Source organism: Orbicella franksi, chromosome 13 (genome assembly GCF_964199315.1).
Source record: "Orbicella franksi chromosome 13, jaOrbFran1.1, whole genome shotgun sequence".
Taxonomy (NCBI): domain Eukaryota; kingdom Metazoa; phylum Cnidaria; class Anthozoa; order Scleractinia; family Merulinidae; genus Orbicella; species Orbicella franksi.
Window position 1 is genome coordinate 6153911 of NC_138157.1, and position 22328 is coordinate 6176238.

At 41.2% G+C, this 22328-nt stretch overlaps 2 protein-coding genes across 2 annotated transcripts; both read left to right on the top strand.

The window, feature by feature from the left end:
• The first annotated feature begins 5093 nt into the window (after nucleotides 1-5093).
• LOC145464935 (sulfotransferase 1B1-like) lies at nucleotides 5094-11925 on the top strand. The gene is made up of 4 exons (XM_081448746.1): nucleotides 5094-5541; nucleotides 6895-7242; nucleotides 7315-7409; nucleotides 9780-11925. Exons 1-4 carry the CDS (start codon nucleotides 5361-5363, stop codon nucleotides 10059-10061), a joined length of 906 nt encoding a protein of 301 aa, XP_081304872.1. The 5' UTR covers nucleotides 5094-5360; the 3' UTR covers nucleotides 10062-11925.
• Nucleotides 11926-11950: 25 nt separating this feature from the next.
• On the top strand, nucleotides 11951-21281 carry LOC145464934 (sulfotransferase 1C4-like). Its single transcript, XM_081448745.1, has 4 exons — nucleotides 11951-12136; nucleotides 17149-17499; nucleotides 19458-19552; nucleotides 20005-21281. The coding sequence occupies exons 1-4, from the start codon at nucleotides 11956-11958 to the stop codon at nucleotides 20284-20286; spliced, it is 909 nt and encodes a 302-aa protein (XP_081304871.1). The 5' UTR covers nucleotides 11951-11955; the 3' UTR covers nucleotides 20287-21281.
• Nucleotides 21282-22328: the final 1047 nt, after the last annotated feature.

Below are 22328 nucleotides of genomic sequence, written 5' to 3' on the forward strand. Positions count from 1 at the left end.
CCTTATCGGCATGAAACTAAGATATCCATGCAGGTGTACCCGTAAGCTTTTGTATGGATACCGTTGTCATCAATCCATCGCTTTGAATCAAACGGCGAAAGCGAAATTTTGTTAAGATGCATGCCGTAGATCTCGTGACCCTCGCTTCGAAGAATATTCATTCCATGCCATTGCTGCTTCCCACCGAAAAGCGTTTCCTTGTACTCTTCATGCGTTATTTGTCTCTTGACAACATTCTTTTTCACACCTTTCGCTTTTTTGATGTTTTTTTCGTCCGCCTTCAGGATGGAGTACATTTTCGGTCTCAGACCAACGTACTCTACGATGGGGGTTCCTGCACATTCGTCTTTCATTTTGCCCAAGACCTTTTTGTTCTTGTTTGAGTGGAGGGGATGCTCCTCCGGGTAGTCGCTCGTGTCGTAAAGGTGCATGTTGTTTTTCATGTCTTCGCAGACGTCTTCTGTTTCGATCTCGACAAGAAGGCTGTCAGTGTCCGTGTACAAGAGCTCGCACTTCGGGCCGTACTGCTTTTTTAGCTCGTTGTAATAGAAGTCGTACATCAGGATCTTGCTGTTGTCAAGGATCGTCATCCCCGTGTAGACGGGCTTGTTGAGAAGCAGCTTGCTTTTTCGCATGTCGATTCCCGCCATGTCGTTTGAGAATAAAACATGCCTTGAGTACAAAGGGCTGGCGATCAATTTCCTTATTTTGCCTGTCTCGTTGCTGCGCACTATTCTTATGTCAACGCGGTTGCGCAGGTTTTCCATGGTTTTGCCGAAAACGGAGTTGTTCATCAGCTTGTAAAAGTTCTTTTCAAAGTCGCTCTTCGCTTTCTTCCTGAACTGTGTGTTCATCCGGATGTACGGCTCCATCCAGCGTTCTTGTTCGAACTCCAGCACCCTGTGCACACGCTTCAGTTTCATTCCCTGCTTCAGATAAAACTGCAAGTTCCTGTAATGCAGAACGTAGTTCTTTTTGTCTTGAAGCGTCAGCAGCAGCTTCTTGCTGTCCGGGGGTTTCAGGTCCAGGTCTTTCATCAGCCCCCTTTGGTAGTCCGACATCCACTCCTTTTTTACGGCCTTTTTCTCCGGCGCCAGGGGATAGCTGTTGTGCTCCTCGTGAAGTTCTGGCGGGTATTCGAGATCCACCTCGAGAATGCACCCCTTCTTTGCGTTTTCTTTCATCCCAAGAATCTCCTCCTCTGTGGGCAGCTCGCTTTTCCACTTGAAGCCTCTTAACGGGAGAGGCAAACTCATCGCCCATCCGTTAAGATTGTTTGCGTCGAGATAGAGGAGGTTTTTTTTGGCTTGCTGGGGTCGCAGCCCGGTACTTGCGGGTTGTTTGCCTTGGCGAACCTGTTGCTCACCATAGAGATTCCACCCCGCATCCCCCTTTCTACGAAGAGGTGCTTTTCGTAGTCTGTGAAGAGCTCAAGCTCGACCCCTGTCTTTTTCAAGAGCGCGTCCCAGGAGAGGCCTGGCGACGTGAAATAGTGCGCCGGATCCAGCCCGTACTGATCAAGGCACAGTTTTCGGAAGTTCTCAAACACATCCGCCAGCAGCGCGACGTCAGTTTTCACGTAATAATCGTGGTAATCGCCCAGCGTTTTGCATCCAAAAGCCGCCCAGACGGCCTGCGCGTGCGCGTACTCTTCGTCTGTTATGTGCTCGTCGTTCAGCTTGCTGTAAAACTTCTCTTTGTCCGGAAGCCTTGTCTCGCTGAATCTTTCCCTTGAGTCCATGTACTCGTAAGGACAGATCCCTTTTTTGTAAAGCAGGTCGCTGCCTTTCGAAATCGTTGATGTTATTTTCAAAGCCTCCTTCGGTGTTGCTCTTACAAGTGAATCAAGGCTCCCTTGCAAAAAGTTCAAGCTGTCGATGAAACGAAGATTACCGACCGAGAATGTGATATATTTCTCCATGTTGTTGGCGACACATTTCACCTCTTTCTCCAGCTTCGACATCGCTTGCATCAAGTGGTGCGCGTCGTAGCCCCTCAGGTTGTGGAATACGACTGGTATCGGGTCAGTCTTCGGGTTAATTCGCAGTTTCTTGTTACATTCGCTGTGCGCGGCTCCGCGAAACCTGCCAGTTATGTGGCAATGGTCTTTTACCGCGTCTCTGAAGTTTTTCTGAAGTAAATGATTCCCACAGTACTTGCAGTTTTCCTGTGATACGGCTTCCAACTTGTCTTTTTCATCTTCCAGCCTTTTCAGCCTTTGAAATCCCCACTTCTCCTTCTCTTTCTGTGCCATGTAGAAACATTTTTTGTGGCCTTGCCCCCAGTAAACCCATTTTTCTCTTACACCTTCTTCATCCGGTTCTTCTTCAAAGTTCCAGACAGGCAAAGAATCCATGAATTCGTCTTTTATCAGAGCTTTGTTGCAAACGTGGCAATCGTCCGCTTTCTTGAAGTCTTCCCAGTCCTTCCACGTCATTTCAATCGGCTTTGGTGTGGTCAAACTCTCTCTTATTTTCTCCTCCTCCTGCATAATGGCACTTAAAAACTCCCCAACCGCGTTTTCGCCCCTGTAAGTGTTGGAGCCTACCACTTCACCATCGCTTCTCACAACAAGGTAAGAATAGCCGCATGCCTCGTGCCTTTCGGTCTTCTCTGTGTAGCTTGTTTGCGTTCTCTCACGCTCACAGCCATGAATCTTTCTTACAAGAGCCTCAAAATCCGCGTAAATAAGGAAGGGCATCTTCATCTGTTTCTTGAAGTTTTCGAAGGAAAGGGTGTTTTCCCCCTCTTTCAGCATCACAATCCTTGTCGGCCTGCCGTTCACACCGTTGCAATATTTTTTGTGTTCCACGAGCAAGTCTGCTCTTGAGAAACCGGTCAAGCACAGCATGCAAAAGTGCTTTGCATTGCTGTTCTTTGTCTGATCGAACAGCAAAGCGCTTTCTCTTTTTACGTAACAGTAGTGCTGAATTTCCCCTTTCTCGATTAACATCAGGCTTATCCGCGGCACGTTCGCTTGTTTTCGGCTTATCCGGTGCACAATCACACAATCGTTTTCCCAGCCAAATACGTTTATTGCGAGTTTCGGGTTTCGTGCCTCGAGCTTTTCTATTTGTTTTACCGGCGTCGGGAAGTCGATTCCTGTGTAGTTGATGCCGTCGTTGACAGGATATTTGCTTGGTCTTTGCGCGTTCTTTCCATCTTTTGGAGGGAATAAAGCGGCTCTGAGCGACCATTTCAGACATTCGTTGTCCCTGTTTTGGACGTTTATTATCGCTTTCTTTCTCGCCAGTTTGGCGGGAAGTGGCAGATAGGTCCCTCCGCGAAGTGGCTGATAGCGAGCAACATTCACGTATGCGACCTGTATCCTTTCAACCGCCCATCCTGATCCCATCTCGGACCAGTGCTCTATTTCTCCTTTTGCGTTTTCAATGAATTCGTCGAATTTTTGTCTTATCAGGTCTTCTTCATTCTTTTTGAAAACGTGCGTTTCGTCTTCTTTGAAATAATGCTCCATAAATTGCGTTTGGTCGTTTCTTTCTATTGAAAACTTCACTTGTAACCCGAAACTTACTTTAACGCTATTTAACCTTAGGGTTTCTTGTTCGACCAAATCGGTGATCTTTTCTTTGTTCTCTCTTGCGAACCTCAAAAGATCTTTATTGTTTGGGTTCCTTTCGGATATATCCATTCTCCACACACGGAGCCATTCTTGGAAATTGTTTTGGGATATTTGGAACCCGTCATATAATGCGTGAACCTCGTGTGCCAACGGCTCGGGAAGGTTTATTCTTTCCTCCCTCGGTATTGGGTCGTAGAACATTTGCAGAACATCGGACGAGTATCTTGCGGCAGCCATGCCAGCGCAGTATGCACTGAGCGTGCACTCCTCCAATAGGAAAATTTTGTGGCACAGTTTTGTATATACAAGTGAAGGGCACATCCGCGCATATTGATTACGGACGATGGACCAGCTTTTTCGCTTTGCTGTTGCGTTACACACACACGGTTCTGGCACAACGCTCATGCCTCAGTTCTGGCACAGCACACACGCGCAGTTCTGGCACAGCACACACACTAAGTTCTGGCACAGCACACACACACATATAAAGTGAGGGTTCTGGACGCACAGTGGGGAGCAAGAGGGCAAAAAACAGTCCGAAAAAGCCCCCCAGCACCTTCTCCGAAGCTTTAGTCTGAGGAGAAGGTGCTGGGGGGCTTTTTCGGACTGTTTTTTGCCCTCTTGCTCTCCACTGTGCCAGAACCCTCACTTTATATGTGTGTATTTAAGCAATTGGAAAAAAGAAGCCTGAAAAAAAAAAAAAAAAAAAAAAAAAAAAAAAAAATCACGGCTTCAACGGGATCCGTGCATGACCTCCTCGAATACCGGTGCGATGCTCTACCAACTGAGCTATGAAGCCACACATTGGGAGCGAGGTTAATCAATTGAGTTCATATGTTCTCGTGAGGAGTGAAATGATGTTCCGAATGATGTGAAGTATATATGAATTAATTCATATTTGAACAGCGGTTGTAGATGAAAGTGAAGAATGATCATCGCAATAAATTTTCCAATTTAAACAATTGGAAAGAAGAAGCCTGAAAAAGAAACTCAGGGCTTCAACGGGATAAGACGGCATATCGTCAAAGTTTTGCTAATTGAACAGCCTTGCATTAGATGAAGTATTAATGTCAATGCGTCGGAGCTCTCAAGAGAGTAATAACGTTTTGGTTTTAACAGCAAAACTAAATGACAGATGTTCCTGTTGCCTTACGACCACCTTATATGCATGTTGCCGATATTCAGGTGCTACTCAGAGTATCACCAACAAGTGTCTCGATCGTACAAAGCTTTATAAATGTCTGAGGGGTATTTTTTCAGGTAATGCGCGTACAAAAAACCTCATATGCGAAATTATTGACTCTATTTATTGAGCGGTTAAGATTATGGGGTTGAAGCCCTGATTTTTTTTTTCAGGCTTCTTCTTTCCAATTGTTTAAATTGGAAAATTTATTGCGATGATCATTCTTCACTTTCATCTACAACCGTAGTTCAAATATGAATTATTTCATATATACTTCACAATATAATTGTTTAATAGAAACACGACTTTTAACCAATCAGCGCGCGTATTTCCTTGGGGCTGTTTTCTGAATTAAATTGTTATTACTTTAGATACTAATGATGTATATATGGGTAATTGACCAAGCGTGAGGTCAAGATGGCTGGATATTGGCCAAGTTCTTTTTATGCGTGTTTATGGACCGAGCCGGGAGACTGAGACGGTCAAGTCACGCAAGTCACGCAATAATTCCTTCCTTGTTGGGAAGGAGTGCGTGACGAGCCAAAACAATTTCTTCGCAGGGGGCTGTTGTAGCGTGATTCAGCACAAACAATCATGGCGACTTTTCCTGTCTTTCAAGTGACAGAAGGCGAATGGACATCTGAAAAGTTCATCGACGTTTTGGGTTTTAAAATTGCTCCCCGTTTCACTTCCGATCCCCATTTGCTTTACGACTTTATCGTGAATTTTCAGACGAGACCGGATGACGTTTTCGTGGTCACATATCCCAAGTCAGGTGAGGCAGTAACATGTTATTAAAAGTTTAAGGGGTATAAACGGTCTAAAGGATTATTTTCCAGTAGACATGATATGTCAGGGACCACTAGTGCTAAATTGAGACTTACCCTTGTAAAGGCCTGCGAAAGAACAAGGTTAGCGGCGGCCGGTTGTCGATTACTAACTTACCAAACAATCGTAACCACTCAATAAATAGAGTCAATAATTTCGCATATGATAGATGATTGATCTAAATACAACTTCGCGAAGATTTAGGTCTCTGAGGTTTTTTGTACGCGCATTACCTGAAAAAATACCCCTCAGACATTTATAAAGCTTTGTACGATCGAGACACTGGTGATACTCGGAGTAGCACCTGAATATCGGCAACATGCATATAAGGTGGCCGTAAGGCAACAGAAACATCTGGCATTTAAAACGAAACGTTATTACTCTAGAGCTCCGACGCATTGAAATTAATACTTCATCTAATGCAAGGCTGTTCAATCAGCACTACTTTGACGATATGCCATCTTTTGACCTAAGCGAGAGCCCTCACGGGCTGCCATTTCCAATTGTCACGCAACGCAAAAGCTTGGATTAAATACGAAGAGCCCTTTCGAATTGCAACTTTGTAGAGCGTCAACTTCCTAGAGGGTCTTATATCTGATGAAGCTAAACGTAACATCAGAAGCAAAGGTAATTGCAAATTTTGAACGTGAGCACGCCACAAGAAAAGCGGTAATTATATAGAATTGAAGTCCAAGCTCAAGGAAACGAACTCCCTTTGCCATGTACTGCGCAGCATTAGGATGTATTCTGTTCGAGCCGTTTTGGTCTCAGTGAAACAGGGTATAGATTTGACTTTTTGGTTTAAAACTGAGTAGGATTTGCACTCTAAATCGGATCGGATTAGGCATAATCGAAGTCCTTCTCGTTTGTTTACACATGGAAGGCATTTCCGATTAGCCTGTACTGTGCATGAATAATACACAAGGTCATGTATTAGGGCCTGTTTACAAGGAAAGAGGGTTACCCTAGCAAGCGGGTTACCCTAGCACTCACACATTTTCTCTTTTTTTCTTCATCGTGTTTACAAGGCAGCCAGGGTTACTGTACTAATTTTAGAGGTCTGAACAAAAAGGGTACCGAGTGTATCGAGCAGTAACAAGAAAAATAATAATTTTAAATAATTAATGCGAAATCAACATCGGGAGTGGACACCCGCGGACGAAGTTAATTACAAAACCCTTTTTTTCATGCTTTTTGTTCAAAACTGCTAAAGTTGTGTACGTAACTTCGATGATCATTCGTGTCTTTACAATTGTACGTCAATTTTATTACATACTAAATTTAACATCATTTCATTCAGGGACAACATGGGTTCAAGAAATTGTCTGGCAGATATTTAATGAAGGACAAGTCACAAGTGACCACATTATGCAACGAGTTCCATTCCTTGAAGCGGCAACCAGTGCAAGATTTCCCCAACCAAACTACAACACTCTGCCAAGTCCCCGCATTGTGAAGACTCATCTTCCCTACAATATTGTTCCTAAAAGTGCAAACGAAGACAACAAGTGTAAATACATTTACATTGCTCGCAATCCTAAAGATGTCGCAGTCTCATGTTTTAAATTCACGACAAGCCTGAAGGTTTTTGGAAATGGATTTAATGGGCCATGGGAGTTTTATGCTAAGTTATTTGTGGAAGGAAATGGTAAGTAAGAAATTCCTTTGGGAATTACTGTAACTGGTTTTGAATTCATCATTCTTTTTCTTTTTTATACAGTAGGTTGGAACTTCTGGAATGACCATGTTCTGGGATGGTGGAAGCACAAAGATGATCCAAATATCTTGTTTCTTAAATATGAAGATTTACAAAAGGTTTGTTATATGAGACCTGTATTTTCTTGACCTGCTGCAGGCTAATAATAGTTAACTGTAAAAGTACCGTTTATAATACATTTCAAGGCTTAAGCTGTCCTTTGATCCAACCCTTATCACATTTGTGAGAAACTTCAAACCTATAAGTGGTTTAATAATCTATTGCCACTTTTTAACGCCTTCCAAGAAATGGTCATGATATACAGCTTTTAATCAAAAGAACAAAATTGCTCCTAGGTTCGAAATTTCAATTGCAAGCATTTACCGTAAACTTAGATCATAAGAATCGCTCGTTACTTCGTCTTTCTTCGAATATCTTGGATGGAATATGTTTCCTCTTTTTTAGGATCTGGCATCCAGTCATTTGGCAGTCACTATACTATTCCAAGATGAGAATGTTGGTATTTTTTGTCAGAATTTCTGAAGCAATGACAATCAGCGTGCCTAGGCCAGTTGTCACGAGAAATAGAATTTTGACAAATGGAACCTCGATATACAAAGAATACTCTTCATTTGGCGCGAAAAAATGCTCGGATATTTGTCGGCGGAGTTATCTGTTCCGAGACGCGAACAGTTTACCGAGAGCGTAGCTCGATGAAACTGTGAGCTTTGAGGAACGGATAATGTCAAAGGACAAAGTGGATTATAACATAGCGCGCGCGCTACTCAATTCCTATTGAGCCATCATGGACGAATTAAGCAATAGACCACAAGTTTTTATGGTTTATAGGCTGATAAACCAAGCAGGATGTTGGAAGAACACGAGAAGAATTCGTAAATCACTCGCCTGCGGCTCGTGATTTACGAATTCTTCTCGTGTTCTTCCAACATCCCAACTGGTTTATCGTGTCTCTAAACCATAGAAACTTGTGGTCTCTTGCTTTTATATGATAATTCAGAAGACACGCGAAATTTCCATGAGTCTACTGGCACAATAAACCATAGCTGATTGACCAATCAGAGCGCGCGCATTCATTTGATTATTATATTAATAATACACATGAAAAAATCATTCGATTCTGATTGGCTGAGAGCAGTGCAGTTCAAGTGTAACACAAGTGCAAAAAGTGTAACATCAGTGCAAAAAGTGTAACACCAGTGCAAATTACACATCGAAATTCTGGATTATGATTGACTGAAAGACAATAGGAACTTTTCTAAGAAAATGATATCACGTAAAATGATGACGAAAATTTTCTGCTGAAACTTTGAAAAAATTTTTCTCAAATGAGAAAAAATGGCTTCAAGAAAGATCTTCCGGCACTTCCTCCGCGCTAATTTTTTCATGTTTATATTATTAATAAGCAATCATAAGGTTTTTCTCGTTCAATTTGGAGTTAATTTGCACTTGTGAGTTTTCAAAAAGCTGAAATTACACTCGCCGAAGCGGCTCGTGCAATTTCAGCTTTTTGAAAAACTCACAAGTGCAAATTAATTCCAAATTGAACTCGAAACCGTATGATTACCTATACAAATCTCTATATACGCACGGCCGTGCGTATATAAGATGACATGTGCAGTTTTAATTTAGCTGCAAAATTTTCATCGAGTTTCGTGCAAGTTCCTTTTGTTTAAGTTTCGGCAATGTGAAGATTATTCTGAACAATCCAAACTCTACTTCGAGCCTTTGACTTTTGCCAAGCTAAGATGTTTACTTAAACGTGAGTATTTTGACTTTGTTTATCTACAATTTCATCGAGTATTTTTGACTTTGTCTGCCTACATTTTTATTATAATTAATTCGAAGAAGTGAATTTTTCATTGACAATTTTAGCAACCAGGTTAAGCGCTTTCGCTTCTCTGTTGCTCAAATGATTGTGGCGTGATCCTAATGACCTTTGTTTTCCTTCACCGTCCATTGTGAGAACTTTGTAGTCTATCACAAATAAAACGTGTTTTAGCGCCCAAGGTGTTGTCGCCATGTTATAAAAGAATTGTTTCATGCTTTTAGCTTTGCGTATATTGAGTTATGGATGCACTTGGGAAGTTTGGAGAGCACTCAAGAAGCTAGAGTTGCTCTCGGCTGTCGGCGCCTCGAGCAACTCTTACGCTTCCTTCGTACTCTCCAAACTTCCTACGTGCATCCATAACTCGATATACGCACCCTAAGCATGAACCAATTCTTAAATATCCGAGTATCTTTTCGCGCCGAATGGAGGCTATTGTGTTTATTATTCGGCCTTCAAATATGTTTTTCAATACGCGCGGTTTTCAAATATCACTCGGATATTCCCCAGTTTTAGCTCGAGCGTATTGAGTCATATTCGGTCACGTGACGCATTTAGACCAATCGTGCGCGAGTAAAAATATTTGATGGATTGTAAAACCTCAATAGAAGGTCAAAAAAAATAATAAGTATCTCTTCTTTAGGATCTACTTTCCCATGTTCGAATGATCGCCAACTTCCTCAACAAGCCGCTGTCAGATGAACTCATCAGTCGCATTGCTGAACAGTGCACTTTCAGTGCGATGAAGAAAAATGCTGCTAGTTACCAAATTAAGAAAGATGGTGAGGGTGAAGCATCGCTACTTCGGAAGGGCGTGGTCGGAGACTGGAAGAATTACTTCACTCCAGAACTGAATGAGAGATTTGAGAATGAAGTGTTGGCAAAATTGAAAGGATCTGGATTAGAGTTTGATTTTGAGATATAGCAATAGCTGAAGCCGACAGTGACAATCGGATTTGTATAGTAGTTAGTTTAGTCTATTTGAGATAATTAGTTAAAGTCAAATAAAAGTTATATGAAAAACAAAACTGTTAGGAACATGAATTTTACAATGGTCAATGGGTTGGAATCCCATTCAGGCCTGAATTTTTTTTAGGCTTAAATTTCACAACTGCTTTAGTTGTGTGCATAACTGCGATGATCAATCATGTCCTCACATCTTTCTTCGCAATTCAAATATATGCTCGTTCATATGTCCACTTGTATTCTTCACGATCAACCGGTGTATTACGAACTCACAATGTGACCAGCTCCCAGTTGACTTGATAGCTCAGTTGGTAGAGGACTGCACCGGTATCGCAGAGGTCATGGGTTCGAATCCCGTTTAGGCCTGAATTTTTTCAGGCTTTTTTAATTTCACAACCGCTTAAGTTTTGTGTATAACTGCAAAGATCAATCATTTCGTTATATCTTTCTCCGCAGTTTAAATATATGATCTTTCATATATGATCTTTTTACGACAATGAACGGTACTGTCGTCAACGGATGTTATATTAGTATCTATGGTAGGCCAGTAATATAAATACCAGTAAATAGACAGATGTACTAGTAAACGGACACCAGGAAATTAAAAATGTGGAATGAACAAAATCAGGAATTATCAAGCGCTGTATTCTAATGCGTTATTAGACTCGTTGTTTGTAAGAAATTTTATTTCGTTTCTCCCTCGTTAATGCTTTGTGATAGAAAACATATATCAACCAACATGTCGAGGGGAAGGTATCTGGGTTGCAGATACCAAATACAGGGTTGCCTCGCCATTCTAATTGTTGATTGTTGTTCAGTATTCCATTAAACAAAGAGAACCCACGATGCCTGCGTCTGTTCAGTAATTGTCACAGATTGATGATGTCAAAATGTGATAGCCGAGTGTGTCACTGATGTTCTTACTACATTCTGACGTGTTCTGTGATCAATTACTGAACAGACGCACAACAACAAGGAATCGATTTGTTTTATGTTATAAAAAAAGGTAATCGTTGACGTCATCTATTCGTCTGTCTTTCAACTGATCAAGAGAAAGAACCAATCAGATCAAAATGCGAGAATAACTCGACATATTATATAAAGTTGCATAACAACACAGACAAGCAAATCAAAGATCAGTTTCAATTTATTAAAGAGAGCATTGTTTCATCAATAACCTTTTTGCTCTCATTTCAGTTTTGTTCAATAAAACATTCATCACTGAAGTGTGAAGGGTATTAAGCTTAAAAAAAAAACACTAATTGGGGACATTATTTAAATATATCTCAGCTATATAAAATTAAAATTATTTACAATAAAGTAAAGTGAAGTAAAGTAAAGTAAAGCCCGGTCCTCTCTAGCAGCGCAAGCATAAGCATAAGTATAAACAAGAGAAAAGAAGCTTATGCGCTAATCGTTGGTCGACGGCCGGGCATAATCAGCATGAGAATATCAAAACCTTGTGTTCTTCTTATATCGCCGTTATGTCCAGTGGAAACATGGTTGGCATAAGCAGAAGCAGAAGCAGAAGCGAAAGACTTTCAGCTAATGAGCGAGAACTTAATGCTCATGTCAGCATGTCCTCACCGAACATAAGCATAAACATAAGTATAAGAAGAACGCTTATAACTGAACAGTCCACTGTTCGACCCACTGCACACGACTGCGTACTTCCTTCGTTGCTGACCAGAGGAACCCAGGCTCAGAAACAGACAAGCGTGACGAAGTCACGTGCAGTATCCAAAGACATCGATACTTCTCGCTAGTATCGATATTTCCCGACGCGAACTCGGTTATCGAATATTTGGTGTCGGTGTCGACTCATCTTTAGCACAGATTTGCACAAATCATTCATGGCGAGTTTTCCCGTATTTCAAGTAACAGAGGGGGAATGGACATCTGAAAAATTCATTGACGTGCTGGGCATGAAAATCTCCGTACTTTTCACTCCCGATCCTCAGTTGCTTTCCGATTTTATCACAAATTTTCAGACGAGACCGGATGACGTTTTCGTGGTCACATATCCCAAGTCAGGTGAAGCAATACATCATAATGTGTATAAACGTTCTTAAGAGTTATTGTCCAGTAGACATGACATGTCAGGGACAACTAGTAGTTAAATTTGGGGCATTGCTGACCCTTATAATCGTGTCCAGTGGACACTGGCGTTAAACTCGGGGCTTTGGAGAGACTCACTAGCTCGACTGGTCAGAGAACATAGCTTTCTCTCACTTATGTGTACAGTAAGGCGTGACATGATTTCGGTGGAGTTATTGTGGTCGTGACCGTGGTATTGCGCAACGTACTGTGACATTATTGTGACAGTCAAGTACAGGCAACTAACTCTATTTTATACTTTTTACCATAAAGGTATTTGCAGCGTCAAAAAGGGTATGCTTTTTGAGCTGTTTCCGTCTGAAACAGGGTGTAGATTCGACTTTTTGTTCTGAAATAGAGTAGGATTATCACTCTGAATCGGATCTAATTGGGCATTTCTCCTCAAATGTATACGCAAACGAAGGGCATTTCTGATTAGCCGAGGTCATTATTAGAGATGTGCGCTAATTTTAGAGTTCTGAACAAGGGTATCGAGCGTTAACAAGGAAAATAATGTTTAACAAATGCTGGACGAGGCTGAACTAAATATCGTTACTCACTGTCACTGGCGAGCAGATCAATATTTTCCCGAAGTCATCTTACGCAAATAATTGATCTGTGAGACCCTGAAATATCACGATATTTTGCGACGATGAAGTTCAATAATTCGGGATAATTGTTTAATCATTCGATCACCAAGAGGGTGGCAAAGGTGGGGTACCAATCACGCATCATGCTGAATTTTTCTATTACACCACGCATCACGGAGAATTTTTTTCACCAATCACGCGTCACGTAAACAGAAGTAAGTACACCGCCAATTTTACTTTCTCGACCCTAAAAGCGTCGTTAAAAGAAGAACTTTGCCGATTCAACCACAATAATGCATCGGCGAATAAGTGACCTCTCACGCGAAAACGTTCCTTACGGTATCCGTTCGAACGGCTGAACGCACGGCAAGTGAACTAGCCTGCGAACAGGCTTCCAGCTCTCGGCTCTCCCCGCTCGCTGTAGACCACACTTGGCTAGCTCGCACTAACCCATCAACCCAACCAGGAGCCTGTTCGCAGGCTACAAGTGAACGGATAATTTGACTAACGATAGTCAATTTACTTGTTCCAAGATATCTTAAGACCACTTGGTTGTACATGAGTTGATAACCACTGAATATAATGACCAATGACTCTAGAAACGATTTAATGAAATGCAAACTGTGAATTAAGGTAAATGCGAGGGATTCATGAGATGTGGGCTGTTTAGGTATATGTTGAGAATTAATACGATGAAAGCTGTGTAGATATATGTGGGGGATTAATGAGTTGTAGGCTGTGTAGGTATATGTGGGGAATTGACGAGATGTAGGCTGTGTAGGTATATGTGAGGGATTAATGAGATGTAGGCTGTGTAGGTATATGTGGGGAATCAATGAGATGTAGGCTGTGTAGGTATAAATGAAAGATTATTGAGATATAGGTTGTGTAGGTATGATTTGGGGGATTGATGAGATGTAAGCTGTGTAGGTATATTTGAAGGATTTATAATGAGATGTAGGCACTGTAAGTATATGTGAGGGACTAATGAGCTGTAGGCTATGTAAGTATATGTGGGGGATTAATGAGATGTAGGCTGTGTAGGTACATGTGAGGGATTAATGAGCTGTAGGCTGTGTAGGTATATGTGAGGGATTCATGAGCTGAAGGCTGTGTAGACGTATGTGAGGGACTAATGACATGTATGCTGTGTAGGTATATGTGGGGCATTAATGAGATGTAGGCTGTGTTGGTATATATGAAGGATTAATGAGCTGTGGGCTGTGTAGGTATATATGGGGGATAAATGAAATGTACTGGCTGTGGAGGTATATATGGGGGATTGATGGGATGTAGGCTGTGTGTAGGTATATGTGGGGGATTAATGAGATGCAAGCTGTGTAAGTATATGTGGGGGATTAATGAGATGTAGGCTGTGTAGGTACATGTGAGGGATTAATGAGCTGTAGGCTGTGTAGGTATATGTGAGGGATTCATGAGCTGAAGGCTGTGTAGGCGTATGTGAGGGATTAATGACATGTAAGCTGTGTAGGTATATGTTGGGGATTAATCTAATGTAGGCTTTGTAGGTATATGTGGAAGATTATTGAGATGTGAGCTGTGTAGGTATGTTTGGGGGATTACTCTAATGTAGGCAGTGTAAGTATATATTAGGGATTAATGAGCTGTAGGTTGTGTAGGTATATGTGGGGCATTAATGAGATGTAGGCTGTGTTGGTATATATGAAGGATTAATGAGCTGTGGGCTGTGTAGGTATATATGGGGGATAAATGAGATGTACTGGCTGTGGAGGTATATATGGGGGATTGATGGGATGTAGGCTGTGTGTAGGTATATGTGGGGGATTAATGAGATGCAAGCTGTGTAAGTATATGTGGGGGATTAATGAGATGTAGGCTGTGTAGGTATGTGCAAGGGATTAATGAGCTATAGGCTGTGTAGGTATATGTGGGGGATAAATGAGATGTATTGCTGTGTAGGTATATGTTGGGGAGAAATGGGATGTAAGCTGTGTAGGTATATGTGGGGGATTAATGAGATGTAGGCTGTGTAGGTATATTTGGGGGATTTAATGAGATGTGGGCTGTGTAGGTATATGTGGAAGATCATTGAGATGTGGGCTGTGTAGTTATATGTGGGGGATAAATGAGATGTAGGCTGTGTAGGTATATGTGGGGGATAAATGAGATGTAGGCTGTGTAAGTATATGTGGGAGATTGATGGGATGTAGGCTGTGTAGATATGTGAGGGATTAATGAGATGTATTGCTGTGTAGGTATATGTAGGGGATTAATGAAATGTAGGCCTTGTTGGTATATGTGGAAGATTATTAAGATGTACTGCTGTGTAGGTATATTTGGGGGATTAATGAGATGTAAGCTGTGCAGGTATATGTGGGGTATTAATGACATGTAGGCAGTGTAAGTATATGTGAGGGATTAATGAGCTCTAGGCTGTGTAGGTATATGTGGGGGATTAATGGAATGTAATCTGTGTAGGTATATGTGGGTGATTAATGAGATGTAGGATGTGTAGATTTATGTGGAGCATTAATGAGATGTAGGCTGTGTAGGTATATGTGAAGGATCAATGAGCTGTAAGCTATGTAGGTATATGTAGGGTATTAATGAAATGTAGGCTGTGTAGGTATATGTGGGGGATTAATGAGAAGTGGTCGGTGTAGGTATATGTAGAGGATTAATAGAATGCAGGCTGTGAGGGGATATTAGGGGGATTTTTAGGGGGTGGTTTAGGAATAATACTTGAATATACATCCAGGAGGTATTGTTTCAAGAGAGATTAAGAGAGATGTGTATATTGCGGTGGAGTTAACTGGCCCCCCAACCATCCGGGTGGTGTCGCACTTATAAAGTGAATGAACAAAAAGGCTTGGCTTTGAGCCAGTGAGAAAGCACTGACGTCGTAGCTAAACTGGAGAAACGAGTTTCTGACACCGGCTGGATTTGATTATTCAAAATGGCGGACATACCTTAATTCAAGGCTATAATATGCTAATTTGCGAAACATTCTTTATATGCACGCTTATGTTTTGTAACGGCTATGTAATTTATGCTATAAATACAGTTGTATAATATACGCGTTCCTGAGTTACAGTAGCCGGATTAAACCGTGATTGACTACGTTCGTTTAAGGTTCTCTCTGCTATCTAATATCACACGTTGCAGCGAAAGGGTAGTTCAAATTCCTTGACAACGTCTACCGTCTACGAATGCCTACGAGCGAAAACAACTTCCGGTACCTTGCCGCCTAAAGCATCACTTTATTCAATGTTATTCCTTTAGATATCATTGTCTCCGCAACATTTAGATTTGTGGTCAATTAAGTAGCGAGATCCCCGAGAACTGGAAGCTATGGAAAGAGAAGTACGGTAATAATTACTCTGTTTGGAGCGGGAAAGCGCCGAGTATCAACTCGTCATGTTCAAGGACGTTATTGATGGCGATGACCTTTAAGTTTTCGAAGCCTTAAGCTATACTGACGAAGAAGATGCAAACGATTGACGTTTAGTAATGGGGAAGATGAAAAGGTATTGCATCGGCGAAGTAATGTAAACGAGATTTTTTCAGCAGGAGGGGAAAACTTCCTATCGAAACGCTGGACAACGTAATCGCTGAACTAAGAAGAACCTTGACAAAGAGCTGCAATTTATGTGATTTTTTACGGGTTTTACACGATACTCTAATCTGCGTTCGACTGGTCTTAGGATAAAACATGAGCAAAGCCCAAAGCAGCCACTTAGGATGAAAGACCCCACGTTAAACAAGTGTCATCCGCAAGCTTTGAGCTCCTTGTTTAGTAATTTCCATTGGAAAAGTGCACGTTTTCATGAGCCACAATACGGCCGAATTCCTCTGGACTACAAAACTTTACCTGCCTTTAGATCCTCATTTGAAAATTAACTTAAGAGCGAACTTTGAAGGCATCGTTCTTCTCTCGAAAGCCGCTCGAAACTACTCGAAGCCGAAAGCTTAGCTGAAGTCCCGTTTGTGATTGACAGCTGCCGCTTCGTTAGCCAATCAAATTAGTTAAACAATTCTAACGTGGATTGTTATTGGCTTATTTTAGCGTGCTTTATCAGAGAACAGAGCACGGCTGACGCCACTTTGACTCGTTTGGAAACTAAAGTTTGGTTTGAAAATTCAGCCGCATGCGTGGCGAAATTATTGGATTCTTTGTCATAAAACAAATAAAGAAGTCTCGACTGTGCTCTGTTCTGTTGTAAAGCGCTTAGGAAGCGGTAGAGCACTCAAGAAGTAGGGAAAAACACTTCTTTCGTGCTCTACCGCTTCCTAAGTGCTTTACAACAGAACAGAGCACAGTCGAGACTTCTTTGTTTGTTAATTATTGCATACTAAATTGAACATCATTTCGTTTAGGGACAACTTGGGTTCAAGAAATTGTCTGGCAGATTTTTAACGAAGGACAAGTCAAAAGTGACCACATTAATAAACGAATTCCGTTCCTGGAATGGTCGTCAACCAATCCAGTTGAGGAGCATCCTGACTTCGACGCTCTGCCGAGTCCCCGCATTTTAAAGGCTCACCTTCCCTACAATATCGTCCCTAAAAGTGCAAATGAAGACATCAAGTGTAAATATATTTACGTTGCTCGCAATCCAAAGGATGTTGCAGTATCGTTTTTTAAATTTGTGACAAGTTTGAAGTTTTTTGAAAATGGTTTTAATGGACCATGGGAGTTTTATGCCAAGTTATTTGTGGAAGGAAATGGTAAGTTTGGTAATTAAATGAGCCTTAAGACTATAGAAAAGCTGATACTGCTCTATAAATACCCTTTACTTACATTTCTTGTATTGGTTTGGGGAGCAGGGTTGGCGCAGTGGTGAGAGCGCTCGCCTCCCACCAATGTGGCCGGGTTCGATTCCAGCCCGGTACCATATGTGGGCTGAGTTTGTGGTTGGTTCTCGCCTTGTTCCTAGCGTTTTTCCCCGGGTGCTCCGGGTTTCTTGCCTCCACAAAAACAACACTCCAAATTACAATTCGATCAGGACAGTAGACTACGAGTAGTCCCTCTTTCGCTTAGTCCGTCGTGCGCGACGCGAAAGAAAACTGCGAGAGAAAAATAGCCGCGCAAATCCTGGGGACGAGGGGCGCGCGAAAGGAGGAACTACCGCCTAAGCCCAAGAGTTTGACCTCTCACGGCCGAGTGATTTTTCGGTGTAGGATTTCTCATCTTGACGTCCTCTTGTTATCGCCTGTTGTCAATAACCCTGGGAGATATCCTGAATAAAATTGCTCGATTCTACTACTCTTCAAGTAACTAGGCAGAAACATGCTGTGAGAAGTATATCTTCGTTCAGTGTTCGTTCAGCGAAATTGCCAAAGAAGTTTTAAAAAGAAGACAGCGAATGAGGCATCTTGCAACGATTTTCGCTGCGTCTGCAAAATCTAAAAGTTATTGGGAAGATTTCAAATGCAGAGTTTCAGCGGAGAATTTACACTATGTATTTGACATAGGAGATCATCCAACTGCAGATAGCAGCGGAAAGTTTCAGGTGAATGTGTGGTTTCAAGTGAAAGTCCGGTTCAATCTTTCAAATGGACGGCAGAAAGGCCAAGCTCACCAGTGAATTCATATTCGCTGACTTGGACGATGCTGTTGAGCGGTGAACTAACGCGCTCGCAGTCGGGTTGGAGGTGGAAAGCTTTGCCAAATAAAACACTTGATAAGTTTAAATCTTACAAAAGCCTTTTGGCAGAATCGGAAGGAAGAACATCACGGCAACGGCTTGCGAAGCGCGATTCCAACTCTTCGATTTGCTCCGGTTCCAAAACATTCCTGCAAGACATCACACGTATCTCGAATGTTGACAACGCGTTGTCAACGCTCGTAACATAAACCAATCATATTTTTGCGTTGTGAGAGCAACGCATGATTCAAACTCTTGGGCTTAGGCGGTAGTCCCTCCTTTCGCGCGCTCCTCACCCCCAGGATTTCGCGCGGCTATTTTTTTCTCGCAATTTTCTTTCTCGTCACGCACGACGGACTAAGCGAAAGAGGGACTGCTCGTAGTCTATCAGGACAGAGGATCTGCATGATGTGGCGTCCGCTATAAATATTGCAATATAAAGGAGAATTGTGTGGCATATCAAGCATTCAATTTGTCAAGTTGTACAACTCCTTTTTCCTCATCTGACTCAACTAACTCGTTCGGCTAAGGTCAGGGTTGGGATAGGGGGGAGGGGGGATCTTCTTTACCAGTAACAGAGCTTAAGGGTTTTATCAGACAGTTTTTCATTTTTAACTTGGAAAATAACATAGCTATTTTGCGGGCGTGGAAAAGCTTATAGCTATTGTGCAAGTTGTAAGTTTGAAGGCGAATTACACTCCTTCGCTCGTTCGTGTTTGACATTTTGTACACCCGCCGTCCAGTGCATGTATAAGGCAATCAAAACGTTGATTGGTTTTAGTCGAAGAGAAAACGCTGCCTATCCGTTTTAAAATAGTATCTGTTAGCTTCTTTTAGGGCTTAAATAAAGCTCGAACCCCATCTAGATTGATCGCAGTAGGGGGTTTAATCTGAATTTGCCGAGAAGCATCCCCAACCATGGCACATGGGAGTGCTCTCTCGTCAGATCGTTGAAAACCACGAGACAATCACATGTTCTGGTGACCTCTTTTCGTGCTTCTTGTTAATGGTTCTGAATTGATCATTTATTACAAACAGTGACCTGGAACCTTTGGAATGACCATGTTTTGGGATGGTGGAATCACAAAGATGATCCAAATGTGTTGTTTCTCAAATACGAAGATTTGCAGAAGGTTTGTTAAATGAGACCCGTATTTTGTTGCATGCTCTAGCCAAGTCAGTTGTGAGCACGCTTACTTTTCCGAATTTCCCTCCTGCCCGCGCTTCTCAGGCTCTGAGTCATTAGCCGAGATAACCTGCGGTTTCGCTTTTTTGTGTGTTTCGCGAAGGCGATAGGAAAGGAAAAAAGGAGAAAAAAGATTTTCTTAATCCCGGCCCCCGCGAATAGAAGAACTCTTGACCACGCGAGCATGATTAAAACCTCTCTGAATTTTAATACTCTCGCCTATCTTCCTATAATATGTTTAATTTTAACGTTGATAATACATTGCCAACCCTTACCACATGTTAGAGAAGCTTCAAAAAAGCTTCGAGAAAAAAAACGTTTGACATATAGAACCTCAATATAAACTCAAGAAAATAGCAAGAGAATACGATCTGAAAGTAATAATTTTCTCTCCTTTAGGATCTACTTTCCCATGTTCGAATGATCACCAACTTCCTCAACAAGCCGCTGTCAGATGAACTCATCAGTCGCATTGCTGAACAGTGTACTTTCAGTGGAATGAAGAAAAATGCGGCAAGCTACCTACTTAAGAAACCTGGTGTGGGCGAAACATCGCTTCTTCGGAAGGGCGTGGTTGGAGACTGGAAGAATTACTTCACTCCAGAACTGAATGAGAGATTTGAAAATGAAGTGTTGGCAAAATTGAAAGGAAGTGGATTAGAGTTTGACTTTGAGATATAGTGGAGGACCTAGGCTTTTGCCGATTGTTCTTGTAAAAACAGCATATTATGCTTCCAGGAGTGCTCAGAATTTTTGGCTATAATGCCGATATTACGGTAGTTTGTCAAAATTATTCTTCCTACTAGGGCTTTCCAGAAGTTGCTCGGCAACTTTTTGGCAACTTTTTGCATTTCTAGCAACTTTTTTCGTCTCGAGCAACTTTATGCATTCTAAGCAATTACTAGTTTTCTATCAATTCTGGGAAAACGGAGAAGCTCTTAGTGCTTAAAATTGGCCTTGCTTCCATATTTCACAATGTCTTAGTAGACAATTTATTAATTTATTAATTTTCAATTTTTAAAAAATTCAAAATGGTGGACGAAGATTCACACTCGACTGACTCGAGCGTCTCAGGTGAACAATTTTACAAGATTAATGTTGATGCGTAGTCTTTACTCATACATTTTTTGTTTTAATCGAGGACAAAGTTAATTATTTAGCAACGCTGGTTACGCCGCAAAATTACGTAAAAATGCTTCGAAATCTTACTTTTGTTCTACTTTTGCATCAGACCAAATAAAGGAAGAGAGCAACGATTTTTTTTTTCTTTAGCAACTCTTGAACAGCTTTCGGTACAAAAGGCAACTTTTGACTTTTTTAGCACATCAGTTTGAACAACTTTTTGAGCAATTGAGGGCAACCTTTTTAGGAAATCTCGAGCAACTTGTGGAAAGCCCTACTTCCTACCATCACAATTATGCTACTTGGCTTTAAAAGATAACGACAGAACAAGACGAATAAAGTCAAAGCAAGGAACAAACCCTCATCTAGTGACTACAGGTTAATTTTTAATAACTATCCAACAAGTCTCGTTACATGCCTTACATATCATGTACAATAATTCTTCAGAATTAGCAAATATTCATATTATCTTACCTGTAATATCAATCAAGATTCGTCAATGTGAGGGAATAAATTTCAATGTTGTTGTCTTTGGCACTTCAATGAAAAAAGATACTGACATTGATTGTACCGTTGTTGATTTAATCGTGCGGCAAAAGTACTGGTAACTACTAGTTTCTTAATTTATAAGTACCCACTGCGAAAATGGCAAGAAGTCTAATTTATATTTTTAACCGAACTTTCTAGAGCCTTCCTTGAGTCTATTTTGGAACGTAAAATACACATAATGTAATTTATTCAACAACCTTTGGACGAGGTTGAACAAAAATCTAGATGCTGTCGTCATAGGTTAGGCAAGTTTGCATTGTAAACTGATGAACCTCAAAAAGCCTATGAAGCAAAAAATAATTGCTGCTTATGTGAAAGGCTTTCCAAAGTAAAGAAAAATGGTGTTTACTTTTTTGGAATATCTTCTTTCTTTTTCGAGATATTCCCGTTTTTGTACTATTCAAATAAGGAAAGTGATGAATGTCTGTACATACATTGGAGCAGTGGCACCAGAAATGTACATCACAAAAAAAAACAAAGTGACAGTCGTTGTGCCGTTGCCATGACAACAGTTATGCCACTGATCTTGTTCTAATTAGGACTAAAATTCCCAGATTTTGTCTTGAACAAGGATCATCCACTCCCAACATTCTAATGAGGAGAGTTAAGACAATATACGAACCATGTGTGCTCCGAGCAAGACCCTCTGGCCCACTTTAAAGGGTTGCAAATAGGGATATTTGGTTTTTCACAGACAGAGACTGGAGCCAAGAGTATTGTCATGGCAACAACAGAATAGGTGTCATTCTGTTTCTTTTTTGATGTACTTAATTAAGGTGTTTTACTGTTAAAGAAGAACTTCTTATGACGTCATCACTTTCCTCATTTGGATAATACAAAAACGTAAATATCTCCAAAATGAAAAAGGATATTCGAAAAAGGAAAGCGCCATTCTTCTTAACTTGGAAGAGCCTTTCAAATCAGCAGCAAGTATGTTTACTTCATAAGAACTTTAAAGAAGCTGTTCGTATTTCTTTGTTGTCGATTTGTTATTGTTTGCTTAGCCAATAGATAACTGATATCGACGACTAACCAACGTCATCAATGACTAA

Excerpts from the sequence above, each read along its gene's own strand:
- LOC145464935 (XM_081448746.1), top strand. The coding sequence starts at position 5,361 with ATGGCGACTTTTCCTGTCTTTCAAGTGACAGAAGGCGAATGGACATCT. Across the intron at positions 5,542-6,894 it reads GGTCACATATCCCAAGTCAG|GGACAACATGGGTTCAAGAA; the intron begins GTGAGGCAGTAA and ends CATTTCATTCAG. Across the intron at positions 7,410-9,779 it reads AATATGAAGATTTACAAAAG|GATCTACTTTCCCATGTTCG; the intron begins GTTTGTTATATG and ends TCTCTTCTTTAG.
- LOC145464934 (XM_081448745.1), top strand. The coding sequence starts at position 11,956 with ATGGCGAGTTTTCCCGTATTTCAAGTAACAGAGGGGGAATGGACATCT. Across the intron at positions 12,137-17,148 it reads GGTCACATATCCCAAGTCAG|GGACAACTTGGGTTCAAGAA; the intron begins GTGAAGCAATAC and ends CATTTCGTTTAG. Across the intron at positions 19,553-20,004 it reads AATACGAAGATTTGCAGAAG|GATCTACTTTCCCATGTTCG; the intron begins GTTTGTTAAATG and ends TCTCTCCTTTAG.